Source organism: Cupressus sempervirens, chromosome 10 (assembly GCF_028749045.1).
Source record: "Cupressus sempervirens isolate cs-2001-9-10 chromosome 10, ASM2874904v1, whole genome shotgun sequence".
NCBI lineage: Eukaryota > Viridiplantae > Streptophyta > Pinopsida > Cupressales > Cupressaceae > Cupressus > Cupressus sempervirens.
Window position 1 is genome coordinate 482,294,791 of NC_143127.1, and position 19,277 is coordinate 482,314,067.

At 34.4% G+C, this 19,277-nt stretch overlaps 1 protein-coding gene across 6 annotated transcripts in view; it reads right to left on the reverse strand.

The window, feature by feature from the left end:
- Positions 1-19,277, reverse strand: part of LOC149534775 (ATP-dependent (S)-NAD(P)H-hydrate dehydratase-like) — a 256,178-nt gene that overhangs the window by 105,087 nt on the left and 131,814 nt on the right. For all 6 annotated transcript variants that reach the window (XM_089807173.1, XM_089807172.1, XM_089807174.1 and 3 more), the window contains 4 exons: positions 13,589-13,651; positions 12,728-12,918; positions 12,584-12,645; positions 12,343-12,409 (listed from right to left, as the gene is read on the reverse strand). In XM_089807173.1, coding sequence (XP_089663299.1) covers positions 12,343-12,409; positions 12,584-12,645; positions 12,728-12,918; positions 13,589-13,651 — 383 coding nt within the window. The remainder of the gene's footprint in view (positions 1-12,342; positions 12,410-12,583; positions 12,646-12,727; positions 12,919-13,588; positions 13,652-19,277) is intronic.

Sequence of the window (19,277 nt, forward strand, 5' to 3'; positions counted from 1 at the left end):
TTAATGTTCAACATATATATTGATAGTAATATTGTTGAACATCATACTTTATAAAGACTAATATTCATTATTACTCAAAACTTAAAAAATATTAAAACCTACCAATCGGCATGTGATGTCCACTTATCTATGATATAATATATTTATAAAATTTAAATAATTATTATAAAGGATGAAACTATATAATATCTTAACTCTAAAGCTTCATGCAAATAAAATAAATATTTCTTACTAATCATGCCGGAAATAAAATTGCACTGGAGACACTCTTTATGAATGATCCATCCAATGCAGTTTGACTCGAGAATCACATAAATATATTTACTCAATAATTTGAATTCACGAGCTTAGTTCAAAACTTCATTTCTTTACCAATGAAAGAATAAAATATATCAAAGTGAATAAATATATAACTTGGGTATGTAAAAATTTGTAGGAATATGAATTGTCCCCTTTCATTTGTTTTTTACATCTATATTTATAGCCGATGGAAAGGTATTCACCCAACCATTGCACCATTTTATAACAAATAACTGAACTTTTAACCTTAATATAATCCTGATTAAATGTGATCAAGATTTATATAGTCTTGTGTGTTATATTTTTAAATAGAGGCCACACTGGGCTCGAACATTTCTTTCCATAAGTATACACTTCAACTCTTCCACTATATATCTCCAGACTTCTTCAAATTCAACGCTTTCCTCAAATGCATCCTATGTTGGACTCTGTCATTCCATTTGTCACACATATAAAATCCCCTCTGGTATGTGCTCTCATGGTGTTTGCATGGTGATCGTTTTATGTCCACAAAGGTTCTTCTGCAAATTTGCATGAATACTAAGATCATTGTTGAGTATAAACCTTTTGAAGTCCCAAATCCTTTCCTGTTTAGTCTTGGATGCTTCCAAGATCGTACTTCTCCATATGCCTGCATCAATAACAAAAAACCAATTAGAAATAAATTTATTAGAGAATGGTTGAAGTCATAAATATATTGTCCATGCTCAAACGGCTCTATGAGACGTGGAAATTAATAACTCCATCATTCCAGCATGCGTTTTCCTGATAATATTGCATCTCTTCATGTTTTCATGTAACCTGATGCTTCCTTGGTCTGTTCGTTCCAATTCATATTGTCTTGATATAGCTTGCATGGCATATTCTTGCAAATGAGCACTTTTTACTTCTTGTAGTATATCAGAGAGCCATTAAGGAAGCATATCAATTGTTCCAGATTTATTCCAAGAATGGTTAAACACCTTTAATAAGCGGACTTCACTCTATTCTGCTCTAGCCTTAGATGCAGTGGCATAATGTCCAATATCATTCCTTTTCTGAGATTAGCAGCAGTGTCATTGAAAACAAAGAAGTTAATGAAGACACCAGTAATTTGCTGTGCCACAATTGAGAACTTCAACCGAGTGAAAGATGACATAGCTTTATATGTATTCAGCAGGACAGTGTAAATAGTTGAGTGTCATTCTTTTCTTTGATTGCTTCATTGGGATGACTTGTATGTAGCGCTACTTCCCAATCGCATGTTCCATATACCTAAATAATCCCATTGTGGTAGTCTTCAGATCCTTTAATAATGGTCATACGATTATGATTGGCCCCTTACTCCTTGGCCAAGGACCACCGTAATCATCTACACATCCCTCCTAAATGAGGGTCCTCTAAAAGGATGCAATTCTACTGTTGAAATTCCAAATATTTTATTGACTGATGATTCCAACTTTTGCATTTAGTTTCCAATGATATCTCTTCACAATAGGAATTCATTCAGAATGTACTGATATACTGACGATTATCTTGTGATCCCATTTTTTGCTTTGCTGGAAGAGAAACAATTCATTATTCATGAGGACTGAATATCTGGAAATGATTGCTGATAGCCTTCATGTATATCACATGATCCTCAAATCATTGCTACTTCTTCCATGCCTTGATAATAAGTTCTGTTTGGACATTACTCTCAGTGGTCTCCACTACTGCATTTGGAAAAACATTTGCATCCTCAGGCACACCACTGACTTGTCCTCCATGTTCAGGGGGTATCCAGACAAAGACATGTTAAAAACACAACTTGTATCTTGTGAGTCAAAGCCTTAACATCCCTTGGTCATCTTTTCTCGAAATTCTCCAAGTCTTACAGTAGTGAAGTAAGACCCCTTTTGGCTACTTGCTCACATTGGTAAAGTGCTAGGTATAGTTGATGTGGATGCATATATTTTTAATAGTATTCCTGTAGGAAACTAAATCAATACAGTCCCTTTCCAATCCCTCATTCTATGGATCAAGAAGCAGGCTGGGAGCTTGTATATGTCGACATACAGATTCTTTTTATCCTGAGTGATCAACTTCCTTTTGTGTACACAATCAAAACAAGTGGCTTCATTTTACACATGTTCCTCAAAGTCCTTCATATATGTAACATACTTCAGTCAAGAAAATATGTGGAATAAATCATTTTACTTGCATCTTCAAACACCAATCAGGCTGATATAATCTCAGTCTCTTTCACAGGCAAAATCTTATCTTGTACACATATAGTTCTATGCTACAAATTCTGCCTGATTATGCTGTGCTGTTTGAAGCCATTGTTACCTTCTGAAGAAGACCTAACATTTATGTCACAAGTCTTTCCATTATGGACATATTCCTTGCAACCATATCGCTTAGGATATATCCACTCTCATCTAACTATATCTCATGAAACCTCCCCATCAGAAGATAGCTCACTGACACAATCATTTAAAGCTGCATCTGTACAATCCACATTAAAGTACTATCACATTCTCTTCTATGCTCCTTTAGGGTGAATAGAGATTACTACATGAAAATCGAGGAGCTTTATCCATAGAATAACATATAGTTTGAATGGTTGAAAACTAGCAGCACTGCTGAATGAAAATAATGATATGAAGCTTAAAAGTAAATCTTAAGAACAAGCAAGAAGATTCATAATTGATTAGATAAAAAATTCATCCTATGAATGAAATGAAAAATATAAATAGAGGTATTCATCTTGTGAATAGTTGGGGCTCCATCACATTGTTCTACATATATAATTTGATATGTATATGTAAATGTATATACAACATATGCATACAGTTATATATTATGCATATATAGTTGAATGGCAAGAATGAGCCTTTCAAAAATAATTTACAGATTTTCTCGTAACTGTAGTAGGTAATCACAGGTTGCTTATTTGCATGAAATATTTTAATTGGTCTTTCTTATTGAGATATTTCCACATGTAAGGAAGGTAATACACACACAAACACCCTTGCAACATAATCTAAATTTGAAATCTCCTTATCCCTGCTATTTAAAAATCATGAAAATCGTAATAAAATCGTAGAATTGAAGAGCATGTGCATTTGAAATAAATACCGCATAAAAATCATTTTAGAAGATTATTATATATAAACAATCATGTAGATTTCATATTTGCATAAAAAGTAATATGCATTCACGTTAAATCTTGTTTCATGTCTCCTACCTCTGCCTAGACCTCTAAGTTGTGCAATTAGCCTATTATGCATCCCGACAAGCTAGTCTAGTGTAATGGGCACCCCTGGATGTCCCAAAAACTAAACCAAATTGCTGAAAGGAATTATGTCAAACAGTTTGCATTCAACTTTTTATTTCTCCGTTTAACGTTTTAAACCCCTTATAACTCCGGAAATCAAACGTTTATTTGTTTGTTGTGTTTCATGCATGGAATTGGTATCATACAACATAAGCAAGAAATAAACTACAATGATATGCAAAGTGGAAATAAACTACTACTAATAAAATGTTGTTTTCAGAATTCATAAAACCAAATACATGGCAGATTTATCAACTCACTAATTACTTCAGCAGTATTGACATAATACTCTAGCCCATGCTTTCGAACTTGCTGCTACAATACTTTGTCCTTCAATCAGTCCACTACCTTCATAATACCATTCCCTCAAAGCGGCATAAGCGTCGGACAAGTAGTGAAAAAGATATGAGCAAAATACCAAATCTGCCTGTAGCCGGAAATGCAACTAAACTGCCTGATAATGAAGCCAATAACAAAGAATTCCAAAGGCCAAACCCCAAGGGAATGACGTCTAGAATGTTACAAGAGAGGATAGACGTCCTCAAATGCCAAGAACGGAGCTGCAACTCACACACCAATTTCTTCTCATATTCAACCCCCTAATGAAGCCACAAATGCTTCCTTTTATTCTATTTCCAAGGGTCTGCTCAACTCATATGGGCAATGTGGGATAAAAGATGTGTAATATATAAAACATATATTAAAATACCCCTTATGTCTCCCTTGGGTACACATCACCATAAAATAAATATTAAAGTAACACTTTAATATTTTACAATTAAATTACACGTTACTTTAATAAAACTTCAGGCATTAAAATGTATTAGCAATCGGACTCCGAATAATGCGAGTGATAGCTCATCGGAAAGCTCTCACCGAGGACTATCGAATCCAATCACCAAAATTGACCTGCACTGTGTCCTGCCGACTTACTAAAAATAGTAAGTATGCCTAAAACTGAGTAAATCAACTTCGTTTTGGCCCAAATTGGAAATGACTAGGCCAAAACACTCCAGGATCCCATTAAACCCTTCGTTAGCCCTCAGGACCATGTAGAACAAGGCTAACGCACACACACTTGGTCAACTGCTAAAAGAACGTGAAGGCCAAAAGATGGGATCATTACATCTAGGCACTTAAGGGATGAAGGGTGGCCTTATTATGATTATATTGCCTTAACAATATTATGTTAATATATGCTTTACCCAAACTGCTCAACATAAAATGTTATATTGCTAATATTATTTGGGCCCAGTAGTGTAACTTGTAACCACATCATATTCTTAGTGGCTGCACCATATCATTATTGCCACCTGTGTGAGTAGTAGATGTAATGCTCCATGCAACTGGTCTTGGGTGGGGTATAGGGGTGGAAGTAGCAGAGAAGACGGGATATTCTGAAATTAAGTAAAAACGCATTTCTCAATCAGATAAAACAGAGACTGAGTCTTAGGACAAAATCCCTAAAGACTTGTGCCTGGACGTCAACCCAGTTACTCCTAGTGTAAGTTCAAGCAGAACTTACCATTTCTATGCTCAAGTAGGTCTGTAGAAATGGATTGGCTGTTGTGTTTCCAATTGTTTTGAGACGATGATAGTTGCCATGAACCAGTTGCGTGGAGAGCTTCCAAATACATGGTCAACAATCCATTTGAAGAGTTCAGACAAAATCGTCTTGGTCAATGATATCAGAAACACATTATTATGGATGTGTAATGAAGATCCAACTTGTTCTTGGAGGATAGATGAGCCAAGCACCACTTATCCTAGCTAGTGTTAACATTCATTCTGTGTTGAAGGTGGATGCCATTAAGGTTGTGATTGATGTTCAATAGACATTTGTTCATCCACATTAATGAGTCATGAAAGTGGATCGGCAACTGTATGAATAAATTTCAATCTTCAATTAAAATTTATTCCAATCATATTCTAACCGTTCTGAAGTTTGGGGTCATGATAGTCTCCCCCTCTTGGAAAATGCTTGGCCACAAGCATTTTTATAATGTCTTGATGATTATTCCCAATTAAAAATTGAATTCCAATTCATCTTTGTGAGTGTACCATTATGTTGGTGTTGTTTCATCCTAATTTTGAAAAGTTGATTCTCATGTGAAAACGTATAAATTTGATTGAGGAATGCTTTGTGATCCCATGGTTAAAACTTGCCATATTGTTCCAAACTGATCTTAACACTTTCTGGATTGAAGTTGAACCTGGTTCCCAAAATTTATTTTCATCTACACCTTGGAGTGACTTCAAGCTAGTTTCTTCATACACCTTTGAGATGAACTGTCATATGTTTTGTCCACTTCAAACAAGGGGTAATGGATAATTTGAAAAATTCTTTTCCCACTAACCTCAGATTTATCTGTCCGATTTTGGGTAACATTTCAAGTGATCTCCTTATTTGTTGACATGCTTGATTGTCATACCTTATCCTCTTGATGTTGATGTCTCTTCCTCTTCTTTTTAATGATTTGCAGTTCCAAGACTTGTAGCTACTCCTCTGTCCCCACTTACCAAATTGTGTTTCATCTTTACATAGTTTTGATGTTAAATCAAGATGATTGGGCTGGATACAGAAAGTGGCTTCATATTTTCTTACACTAGAAGAAGTACCCCTCTTATTGTCAACTATGGATGATGAGTCTTCTTTGGTAGCTGAAAGGGAGTTTTTGTTAACAATCAATTCAACAAAACTTAAATTATGGTTTCAAGATTTAACCTCTATGTTGTCAATTCTTGTGCATGATATCACCCTTATCATCTTTGTGTATCCATGTACTTCATCTATTTGTGATACATGACAAGTCAATAGTTTGCTCTTTTCTCTCCTTGGATTTGTGGACTTTTGAAGGATTCTTGGGTGCTTGATAATTTCTTGTGTTATACTTCCTTTGGTTTTCAGTTTCACCTTCTCCCTTTGGTGCGACTACTTCCATTCTCTCCAATGATGCGTGGATGTGAGAGACTCGAAAGTACAATTGTTGTATTGCAATCAGTTGTCTCGTGTTCCTTGGAGTGCTCATGGCATTCATTTTCCCTTCTTAGGTCCAAATCATTACTACTTTGCTTCCTAGGAGGGTACTTTATTTGCTCCTACGATTGATCTTGTGTAATAACCCCAATAGGTTATAACTTCTTTAAACACCAAAAAATCTTTATACTTCAGTGGTTTGACATTTTGTCAAACACTTTGCAAGCAAGCTCTGATACCACTGAAATAATCCTGCTCAATTTTGATCTCAAAATGCTTATTGAAGGCTCGAAGAATTTTGTCAAACACTTTGTATACAAGGGGTCATATGACTGATATAACTTTTCAAATTGCTGCAATAACTCTTGTTTCGATTTGCATCAAAGAGAATGCTTACAAAAGACTCCAGATTTGTCTAAACAATGACCAAACATGAATGTGCAACTAATTTTGACAATATTCAATACAAATATGAGACTTAACTACTAGTAATATGCAGCTACAGCAACTAGTGATTATGACAAATACTTTGGATGCAACCTAGCATGGCATTAATGCACTTACAACCAATTGATATTTTGTCAAACAATTGGAATGCAAACTAATAAGCTGATCATCAAACTCTAGGCTTGCAATATAGTTAGTCTAAAAATTACAATGCTCTTTCAATTGCAAAATCCTAGCCTTCCTTTGATACCAATAATGCCAAATGGCAAACAAAGACAAGGACACTATGAAATAGTGAAGTGCTGAAGTTATATTTGATACTCAGCTGAAAACCGACATTTCTCAGAAAATATGCCAAATGAGAAGTGAAGAACCTAATTGTGGATGGCTGTAATATTTTCCTTCAATGCTGCCCCTTCTTCTTGCTTTTTTTCGGTTCTGCTTTTTTGGCCTGCTTTTTTCGGACTGCTTTTTCGGCCTGCTTTTTCGAACTGCTTTTTCGGCCTGCTTTTTCGGCCTACTTTTTTCAGCCTGCTTTTTCGGCCTGCTTTTTTGTACTCAAATATTTTTTTTTCAATGTAGCACAAATAGAAGGTTGAATTATCTTCCTCCCAGCTGCAATAATTCAAGTGATATTTCACACTCTCAAAATCGCCTACCAATTGAGAGTTTTCGTTCTCAATGGCCACAAATATTTTTTCTCAATGTGGCACAAATAGAAGACTGAGGTATCTTCCTCCCAGCTGCAATAATTCAAGTGATATTTCACACCCTCAAAATTGCATACCAATTGAGAGTTTTCGTTCTCAATGGCCAGTTGTGACTATTGCAGAAACCCTAGGTTCCACAATGCACATCAACAAACATCAACATCAACAACAACAAATCTGGATGATTAGAATGAAGCTCGGGGTGCCTATTTATTCTTTTTTCTCCACTTTCTCCAGAAGCTTCTAGAACATTATTTTATTTTGTCTATTAAGTGACTTTATAAAATATTTTATAATTCAAGTCACTTTATTAAATTAATTAAATATAAAGTTACCTTTTAATATTTATTTATTTGATAACTTTATAAATAATTAACTTAATACCACTTATTTATTTAATTAAAATAATTAATTAGTCATCCTCATAAAATATTCATTATTTTGGACAACCTAATTAATTAAATTAATTAAATCAAATTGCCTTCAAAATGGGGACATGACAATTATTTATTTGATAACTTTATAAATAATTAACTTAATACCACTTATTTATTTAATTAAAATAATTAATTAGTCATCCTCACAAAATATTCATTATTTTGGACAACCTAATTAATTAAATTAATTAAATCAAATTGCCTTCAAAATGGGGACATGACATCTTGTAAGTCGGCCGAAGTAACTTCTTGTCATTCTTTCTTTGGAAGGAAAGTAGGAAGTGTCGGTTTGTATTTAAGGGTATGATATCTTGAATATTCATCATTTCTTCTTTTTTCCTCTTGTTTGGTGAGTAATCCTACTAGCTTAGCCATTTTCTCTTGAAATCACATTTCGTCCTTTGATGAATTGATCCAAGTGAATGTTAAAGTCTTTAATTTTCACCCATTTTCAGCCCTTTGTTATTTATATACCGATTTCTCAATTTCTCTCATCTCCACAAGCTGGCAAGTTCATGAGCTCTGATGCTGATTGCAATGATCACTTTTTCGGATTATACAAGACACTGTGAATTATGTAATTCCTTATTGAAATATTTATTTATTTGATCAAATACACAATAATCAATGGGAATAAATGCAGATATAAGATAATCATGATATAGATGAAAGGTATGTCCAAATGCAAATGCTGCAATTTAAAATGCTCAAGAATGCAATTTACAATATTGAGGTTGTTTCTTATATAACAATATAATATATGCATAATACCAATGTGGTTGTATCTGATCTTCGTATGTGATGCACGCTGCCACTACATGGTGATATACTGATCTCAGACAGAGATATATGTCATCAATGATATTCTAACATTGTATATGCATCTTCTCTAAAATATGAGCTGTTTTTGATATACTGATAATGGTTTAGGCTTTTCGATTAGATTTTGCCACTGATATTTAAATGAAGTGCCCGCACCAGTGGTTGTTATCACAACCTCCTATGCTCTGTAACCAAGCACTTACAGAAAGGGAAAATATAGGTTTATAAAATATTGATTCTTCCTCCTTGCTGAGCCAATCGGCTTGCCTAAATATTTTCTTTGAAATATGAAAGGGTGCAATGGATAATTGTCGACCATCATAATAGATATTGTTAACAATTGTCTACCAATTATATAATTTTAACAGGAATTATTAATTACCAGCCCAATAATACTATTGGCTTTGTGCAATGGAGAATATATGATACCCAATCCATATATACAATGCATGGTAATTATTGTATGATGTATCGGACTTGACGATGCAAATATATGTTGGTAGCGATCTTTGTAGAGATATGTGTATGCTATGCTATGATCGATTCTTATATTTTTCCTTTGTCATCAATGGCCAAGGTATTGATGCATGGTATAATTTGATATTTTGCTGCTTTCTTGAAACAATTGGCATACTCCATCTGTTTCCCTTCATCCATGTATTACGTACTCTTCCAATTTGTTGTTTTAGATAGATTAATGGTGTTTTGATTCCCACAGTTACTTCCGCCACCCATAAGGGCTTTGACCGATTATGATAGACTTGTGCCAATGTCATTTCTCAACAAACAATGGATATCAACTGCATATCACACATCTCCATAGCCTTTGTCAAATTCTGCTAATAATATCCCTTGGACTAATTAATCATCGCTCTCCTTTATATTATTTCATGCTGATATTATTATGTTGGACATGTTTATCGGATTCAATTAATATCCAGGTGGTCTTTGTACCATTATTATTTGACATGACATATAGATATAGTTAGTGCCTCATGAACGGTGACCCTTCTACTCCATCAATAAGGTTGTGATTGATGTTCAACAGACATTTGTTCATCCTCTTTGATAAGTCATTAAAATGGATTGCCAACAGTATAAATAAATTTCAATCTTTAGTTAAAATTTATTCCAATCATATTCTGACCATTCTGAATTTGGGGATATGACACAACCCAAAGTAGGAGCATTTAGAGCTACATGTACCAATATGATTGGAGCAACAAAGGCACTCGAGATAGCAGCCAACCCCTTTGACATTGGCCCCCTCCTCTGCCTCTATGTCTTCCTCACCCCTTTACCCCTTCACTTTTGATTTATTGATGTTTTTTGTTGAAAGGGACAACAACAAGGCTAGTGGACAGATGTAGATGCAAACAGTAAAATAAGTTGTAATTAAACATGGTCACATTAATGTCTTATTCTATAGGTGGGAGACTAGTGTAGTACTGACTGTTTTATTAGCTGTTGTTGGTACAAGAAGGTTTGTGGTCTAACTTATACAACCTAGGACAGCACTAAGTAGTACGTGGATCTTGGTTAGGGTAAGGAACCTCACACTTATATCTCCCCATACAATAGCATATATGGTAAAGTGATATATGAGTAAAAGAGCATTTCTTTATTCATGTTATGCAAGTTCTCTATTTCTTTAGTATAATTTCAGTTGTTATTTACTGGGGTAAAAGAAATAATGGGATTTTTATTTTATTTTTTCTATAATCCTTTATGGCTGGTTCTGAATTTTCTGTCACTGATATAACCACACAAAATTCATTCAAGGGAAAAGATATTTAATATGTGAATAGAATTCCATATCACATCAATAGCTCTATTTTACATAGTATGTACTCAAGCTGAGGGTGGTAAACATTAGCTGGATTGTCTTATGATCATATCTGTATTACCAGCAAACTTTTATCTGAAGCATAGGACAATTACAGTACCTCTCCGAGAAAAGCCTTAGAAACGATTTACCCTCTTCAGGAAAAGTGCAGTTATTTAGCTAATTCCTGTCTTCTTTGTTAACAATCATACAAGAAACCAAGCACAAAGCCAGCACATACCAGAAAAATCACACAAGGAAATAGGTGCTACATTCAATACTGGCATTACAGGCCTTCAGGCAAGGTTGAGAAAGTTGAGTTAAATGAGCACCGACATAGAACATGATGCACTAAGGATTCTTTCTTGGAATGCCATATCCAGTGGAAAGATGAGATGCAAGAAAAGAATGTTGGAATGAAAAAGAAGGTAACATGATAAGAAGGAAAAATAGCAAAGCATAAAGAAAAATGTAAGAGAAGCATAAATAGTTCCAAACTAGAGACCAGGAGTATGGAATTCAATATGGGAAATTAACAAGTTAAAATTCAGGAATGGAATAATTATTGAACGCACAACTCAGGTTGGGACAGTGGAAACAAAAGCATTGCAAATTCAAACAGATTATCAAGATTAATTAAAAGTCTCACACTTGAGGCCACAAGAGTTTGGAGAGCCTATAATATACTAGAGAGAATTATAAAGAGATAAAAAAGATGCACCATTGGGGGTTGCATTACAATACATTTCAGGCTACCATTTTATTGAGGGAAGCCTGCATCAACCTCACTGAGCACACCTGCAATCGGTTTACATCCATTGTACAGACTTTCAAGTCAAAGTGGGCATCCCAGTCCACCTACTCATCTCTACTCTAGAAGACTAGTCGGTTTGGTAGGGGATGCTACCTGCAAATATGTTGAGAGAATAGGGTGTTATGTTCTGTTATATTTGTCCATATGAATGATCCACTGAGAAGAAAAGAAAATATCTGGACAGCTCCCTACGTGGGGAATCTTTATCTTTCATTCCAGATGTGTCAAGAACCTAAACCATTAACATGCTCACACGGGCTAATAGGCTCCCATAGGCCAACCACCAAACAGGAAAAATATATCGGACCAGCTCCCCTAACTTATGAATCTATGACTGCTGGAATCAATCATAAATGGTTTCTTTTATATAGAACTAGTAATGCAACTTTCACTACAATTGTAACAGTGATGACTAAAATGGGAAGAAACACCTAATATTCTTCTTCTAAATGCTTATAAGTTAGTTATAAACACACCTGTATCTTACTAGGTTCCTTTCATATGCTTTGAAACAACTACTTTGCAAATGCAGACTCACCTTTCTTCAAACTTATTAGTCAGCTTTACCAGGAGTCTATACGCTAAATTCAAGCAATGAAAAGGGATAAAAGAATTTCAAGACGTGATCATTCATCTATACAATTAAAAATTATATTTGCACATAAATTGCAAGCCTCCAAGCTCTAATACAAAAAGTCACTTTACTAACCTGCCAGAAAGAATATCACCCTGGCCACCACATCGACGAGGCGATCCAAAAATACTCACACCATATACTGTACAAATATACTTACAAATCAATTATTAACTAACCTTTCCTTGTATTTGATTACATATGCTCAGTAGCCAGAAGCAGAGTGCACAAAAAATACAGTATAGGGCAAGCAAAAGATCAGCATATACAAATTCCTGCATATATTTCAAAGCTGAATTCATTGCATTTTGCATACCTCTTCTCCCATCACTGATGAGGTCCAGTTTTCCCTTCTGTAAGATTGTCACTCCTCCCATTCTAAAAGAACATTCAAATGAATCACATAAGTCAAGGAAAAAATCTCGAAAGATACTATAGTAAAATACCACAATGATCATACTGCATAGCAAGCATCTGCAATTGTTGTGGGGCATCTTTATCTGTCATTCCATTGTTTTCCCCTAGATGGCTCTGATCCTGTTCCAACACCTTCTGAACTAGCCGTTTGTGCTCATTTACATTTGGTGTGAGTACTGCTAAAGAATATCCTGTCACTAGTTCAGGATTATTGGTCACAAGAAACAGTCCATCCTGTCGAGTGCAAGAAAATAATTATTAGAACACTAATCATCAAAAAGTTAGATCCTAATAATGATATCATTACAAATGTAATCAATTGAAATACACTTGTATCCGTCTATAAAGTGGGCTTTCCACTTCCAATGAGAATAACTGTTTTCATAACCATTCAAAAGTGTTTGCCCCTTTGGGTAACAGATTAATTCATCCGAGAGTGTACAGTGACAGAAAGAAACATAATGCAACATAATTTATCAGAGAACTCACAAAACCTTCTTCATTAACATCAGTGAATGTTTACAGCCATACATTTACCGAACATACTCACACAATGCCAACACAATATTTACAATTTTACTCCACAATAATCATGATTCTTGGACTCATACATTTTATTTTGCATCTCTTGCTCCTTTTCATCCTGATGATCGATCACGTAGTGTGATTCAAAATGTTGATGGTCAAAAATTTCAACACAGTCTAATCCAGAAGCCAATCATTATAATCGTAATGGATTGTGGAAATTTGATCTCTTTGACTCAAATACATGTCATATATAAGTGCTGAAGGGGTGTGACAAGTGACCGTCGTGACCATCCCAAACTACCTAACCATCTGACAGACTAACAAATATGAACAACATCTCATTATACCGACAACAAAAAGTAGAAGTAAAATATACCCCGTCAATAACAAGCGGAGTGTTGCCTCGTCTAGCAAGTAGAATAATTTCTCTCACACATTCCTGCAAGCATATGAACAAATGTTGCAGTGTCAGCTGTCATATACACAACATTCATTTTTAGCTTATATAAAATAATTAAGGCATCTACCAAGTGACAAGCAAACAACCCTCACCTGCACCCCTCCTAATGGATGAGGAAATTTGTAGAATTAACAAATATGATCATTTGCACTTAAAGCATGTAATGACCTAACCCAATGAGTCCTTAACTAACTTAATCACCTCAAATTATCGACATTTTTTTTTGCCTTGCATATATATTTAAACTCAGACATATAGTATATAACATAACAATCAAAGGATGAGTACAATTCTCAGATTAGCTATCACAATTGATATAGAATCATATTTTAAAATTAAATTTCTCCTTAGTTCACAAATTGTTCTGATTCTCACAAGAATCTCATATGATTGAAATTATTCTACACACAACACATATTTCATCCACACAATTATGGGTATAATCAAGCCTCCCTTGATAGGTCTATTTAGATCTTTTGAACATGCCAATCAACAACAATCAAGCAGCTCTCAAATACCGTTCACATGTATTCGCATCACATGTGTATAATCACAAATATTGAATAATAATTAATGAAAATATACTTCCCTATAACTCCATATTACTAAAATCCACCAATAAACAGTGGCACAACCTTTGCAACAATAAAAATGTATTCTTCAATCCAGAAGCAATAGCTAACCAATTAAAGAAAACATAAGGCTCACCAATGGAAAAAATAGTCACAACAATAGATCACAAAAAAATAGACATCAACACAATAAGTAAGAATAAGATCAATCAACAATAAACAATAATTCATCAAACAATCATTACAATAATAACAATAAGTGATTGCAATGCAACTATCATTGCAACAATGCACTAATGTAGCAACAATAAGGCACTGAATCATAAAAATTAGCGTGAATGCACAAATATATTGAATCGTGATACTCCATACAGCAACAATGGGAACTACTTTTAGGTCATTGATCAAATTTATTACTTAGAGTATAGCTATTATATAAGCATTTTTTTTACATGCTGATGATTTAATATGTTCAGCCCATACAAGTTCTAATGCTTTCTCAATAGTAGATTTGTGCTTAGCTATGAGAGGTCCACCCTCAACCTACCTATTTTGCTACAAGATCATGTGAGGGCCCTTCTCCCAAACCCTACAAGGGGAAACTGCCGCCTCACATTAACCCTTGACCCCAAGATGCATACAATCCCTAGGTCCCTAGCTTTAGTTATATAGAGAAACAAACGAATATAAGTGGGGGTTGACCAAACAATTCTATAGATATTAATGGATCCACAAGCAAGGGCCCTTCTCCCAAACCCCACAAGAGGGCACTGCCCCCTCACAATTCCCCTTGACCCCAAGATGAATATAATTCCTAGGCCCCTAACTTCAGTTTTATAGAGAAACAAATGAATATAGGTGGGGATTGGCCAAACAATTCTATAGATATTAATGGAGCCACAATTCCAATAAAATTTGCTTCTTTGGTTAGCCCAAATTAGTAATTTGATTGCCCATAGAACTTTTATATTTACAAAACCAAAGGAGTCACTATGATAATTAATGTATTTACTTGTTATTCATCAAGAGTTTATAAAAAAATCTAGTGATATGCATAAAGTCACGAATTAAATTATTATTTTTTTCCCAAAAAAAAAAGATTTTCCAATAAAAATTACTATTATTTTTTTTAAAGAAAAGTGATCCCAACATTTTATTTAAAAGTAAGGGGCTCATTCTTTAAGTTATTACTAATCATGTGACTCTTTCCCTCCACCTATTCTCCTAGTGATAAATATGACATTCATATCCTCAGAAATCCAATCTATATATTGGGTTGTTATCATCCAAGTCAATGGCATCATGAGACTACTTCCCTCCCTTCATTTTTCCATTAAGGAAAAGTTTTTACTAAGACAAGGTCATTCATATGCTATTGATTCAATTTGATCATTTTCATAGCATGACTAATCTTGAATAGGCTCCAATTATACTCACACTTGAAAAAACAGGAAGGTTTTCACATGGCATAGATGGCTAACATTTGAAGCTAGCCAATTTCGTTAACCGCACAAGAATCTAAAGACCCCCACATTCATCCAGATAGGAATCTTTAGCCATGAATCTCTATTTCTATCATTGTCGTAATATATGACCTCTTTAAGATTGGAATTATTGTCATGAACTTTTCCCATCAAGGAGGAAACGTAGTAAAGTTTGTATTGCTTTGTCATTTACCAAACAACTTCTTCATCTTTTTAGTTTGTGTGAGTTATTTTCCTTCATTAATGGCAATGCTTAACAAGAAATTATTGAGTGAATTAGGCTTAAGTCGATTCCCCTACTAGAGCGGTACATCCTCATTGATCTATCATCAACATAGAATGGTTATACATTGCAATGCATGGTTACCATTTGCTTGATTTCTTCATGCAAATTTAATACAACAAAGTGCTCTTTTATTAATGCTAAGACTACCCATATCAAAGTGAGTTTTACAAAGGATACAATTTCAATTTCCAGCAGTAATGTGCAAGGTGTTCATGGCTGCAGGTAATAATTTGGATTAGAAGTGTTTATGGCATGGTCAAAAACTCTGCGAGATATTGCAGATCTTACAATATATTGCGAGAGAAAATAGAGGGCGATTTTATCGCATTAAATCAGCATCATTTATTCAAAAAATCATAACGGTTTCTACCTCAAAAACTTGCCAAATCGGTTGAAGAGTTCCTCTTTTCCCTCCTTTTCTCTCTCTTGTTTTCTTATATAAAGGAGAGGTCATTGTAAATAATCATATTTTTCTTTATAGAAGAAGGTTGGGCTTGTAACTTGAAGGCTTTGTATTTTTTATTGCAAATCTCTGAAGTAAATAAAGAAGCAATTTTTATCAAACTTCGTGTTGCAAGGCTTGGAATCAATCTTTGTTTCTTCTGTTGCAGTGATTAATTCACCTTTGTTGCTTCTTTCTTTGTGAAGCGTTTGAGCATTTGGTTTTGGTTCTTGAAAGACTTTGAGCTTTTAGAGACGAGATTGCTATAGTTTGATATTGGCTGCAAGTATTAGGATTTAAAGACTTTGAGCTTTGTTAGTTGTTTGCCCTTTCGTTTCAAGAAGGTTGGTTGTAAGAGACTTTGTGTTCTTCCTATCAACCACACAAATCAAGTTATAACCACTATCTTAAGAATGTTCTTACGTCAACTATTAAGCCACTGGCATTATTGTAGCAATAGATTCCTTTTATTAAATTGCAAATAGTAGTTGTTAGTGTAGGATCATTCCTGAAATAAGAGGAATAGATCCAATTAACCACCCATTTGTTAATTCTAGTTGGGTTTCTGTTGTAGCCACCTATGGTAAGAAGGGGGCCTTACCTATTGCTGGGAGGAGAGATTATCTCACTGCACTGTTGCCTAAAGTTCCCATTTTGTAAGTTGTGGTCACAGTGGTTTACAAAAATTTTAGCCAACAACTTTATAACTAGATAAGTTACAGTGAAAAAGAGGGTATGTTAATAGATATTGTGTATACAGAGCTTCAAACAATGAAAATATTAGTGCCAAAAATTTCAGAAAAGAACCACGATGAATACATCAATAATAGATAAAAATAAAAATACCTTCATGAAACTACAAATAACAGCATTAATGAATGTTAACGCCACAATAGCGATAATATTACCAAAAGAGTCATTGTGCAAACCTAGAAATACTATCTGCAGAAGTAAGATGACAAGAGTCAAAAGTCACTAAGTAACAAACGATTAATTTAAACGGAGTAGTTTTCCAAGCGGCAACATACATTGGGATTTTAAAGTCAACGTTATACAATGTAAAGCAACAAAGAGCAAGCAAGTCATGCTAGAAATGATGAATCTAGAGAGGGGTAACATTGAAGAACAGCACCAAGTTTAAGTCAGATAAGAACTATCGCAAAAACACTTATCGGTAAAATAAAATGGATGTCGTTAGATGTTTTTGAGATAGATTTGTGGCTGAAAATGCTAATGAAGGGAACATGTAGAACCTATGTCATTTGACATGGCTCTCATCAACAAACGCTCGTTTTCATTTTGTGTCTCCACAGTGGAAAAGATTGGGTTCAAATTCTTTATCATACACCCCGAACACTTGTTTCTATGTGCTCTCATTTACTCCTGAGATGGCTTTCCATTATCAAGAAGTTATGAGCCATGTCTCAACTCTGAAGATGAATATCGACACATATTCCTTAGATAGCTGTAACACGATACAAAGACACACAGCATGAATGGAAGCTGTCAAGTTCTAAAAGAAGATGTTCCCTTGAATTTTCAAAAAACTACTGCACCAAGATGTAGACTCAGATCACTCCTATCTTGCATATGAATCTATCCTTCCAAGTATCCATGAATTTTCTTTGCAACGTTGAGAGTGTATTTGAGACAACAATGTTGCAGCCAAATGTATACGATGACCATATAGAATATATTAATTCGGCATAGTCAAGGAACCAACGGCACATGCATCCAAGTTCAGACCAAATACGGCTTCCATACTACAAGAAATGGGAAGAAATGAAAATGATTAAGGTCATGAAAAGGAGCCCAACAAACCTTATAAAGGAATTCATAATATTTCCCATGAGCCGATAATGATTACAATTAAGGAATTGTTTCAATAGCGATGAAACTATGTTCACCGCATCAGGAAATCTGATTCTCATATATTCAACATATGTCAAAGTGCCACCAAGGAAACGAGGGCGAGATTATTACAGATCAATATTCAATTGCATATATAGACGACCTTCATCCTGATGTTAAAGGTGGATTTCAAAATACACAGTGTGTGTTCCTAAGAAGCCTCAAAGAAGAATTAGAACAATTTCTTGTATATAATGAAGGCATATACAAAGGTCCAGAGAGATACAAAAAACATACTTCAAATGTATTGTCAAGAATTTGGAGAATTTGTGGAAACAAATTTAGCAAACTATAATCATCATTCATAACACCAAAAAATTATAGTTATCAATCGATACTTCCAGCAGTCACATTTTAGGAACTTTACTAATTTGGAGATTGATTTGTTAAAAGATAAAGTGATGTAATAAGGAGATGTGTCTTTTGTTTTAAATAGACACAACTTTTTAATTAGAAAGAGCCCATATAAATTGATAGTCTATTTTATGCAAACAGACATCGATTTTTTGAAACATGATATTGGGGGAGCATCACACAAAAAAAAAATCCATTTCTTGTAAGAAGGAATAAGGAGAAGGCATGAATTACAAAATGAATTAATCTATTATCTTTTCATGATAAATAAAAGTTTTCGATCTTCATTTTTTTAAAAGGCAAAGAGAGTAAAATTACAGTCTGGATCAATCCCTTATGGTCACCAAAGCGATTAGCTGATTATTCCTAACCAGACATATGTATTAGATCCTTCATAGCATTTTTGTTTGATAATCAAGGATTGTGTGAAGTGCACATATTTTTCCTCATTCGTTTCTAATTGGACTTCCCTCCAAAGAATTTTAAAAACCTTCTAGACTAACATTAATTGCATATATGATTGGTCTACCACATATAGAATACAAAAACAATCGAT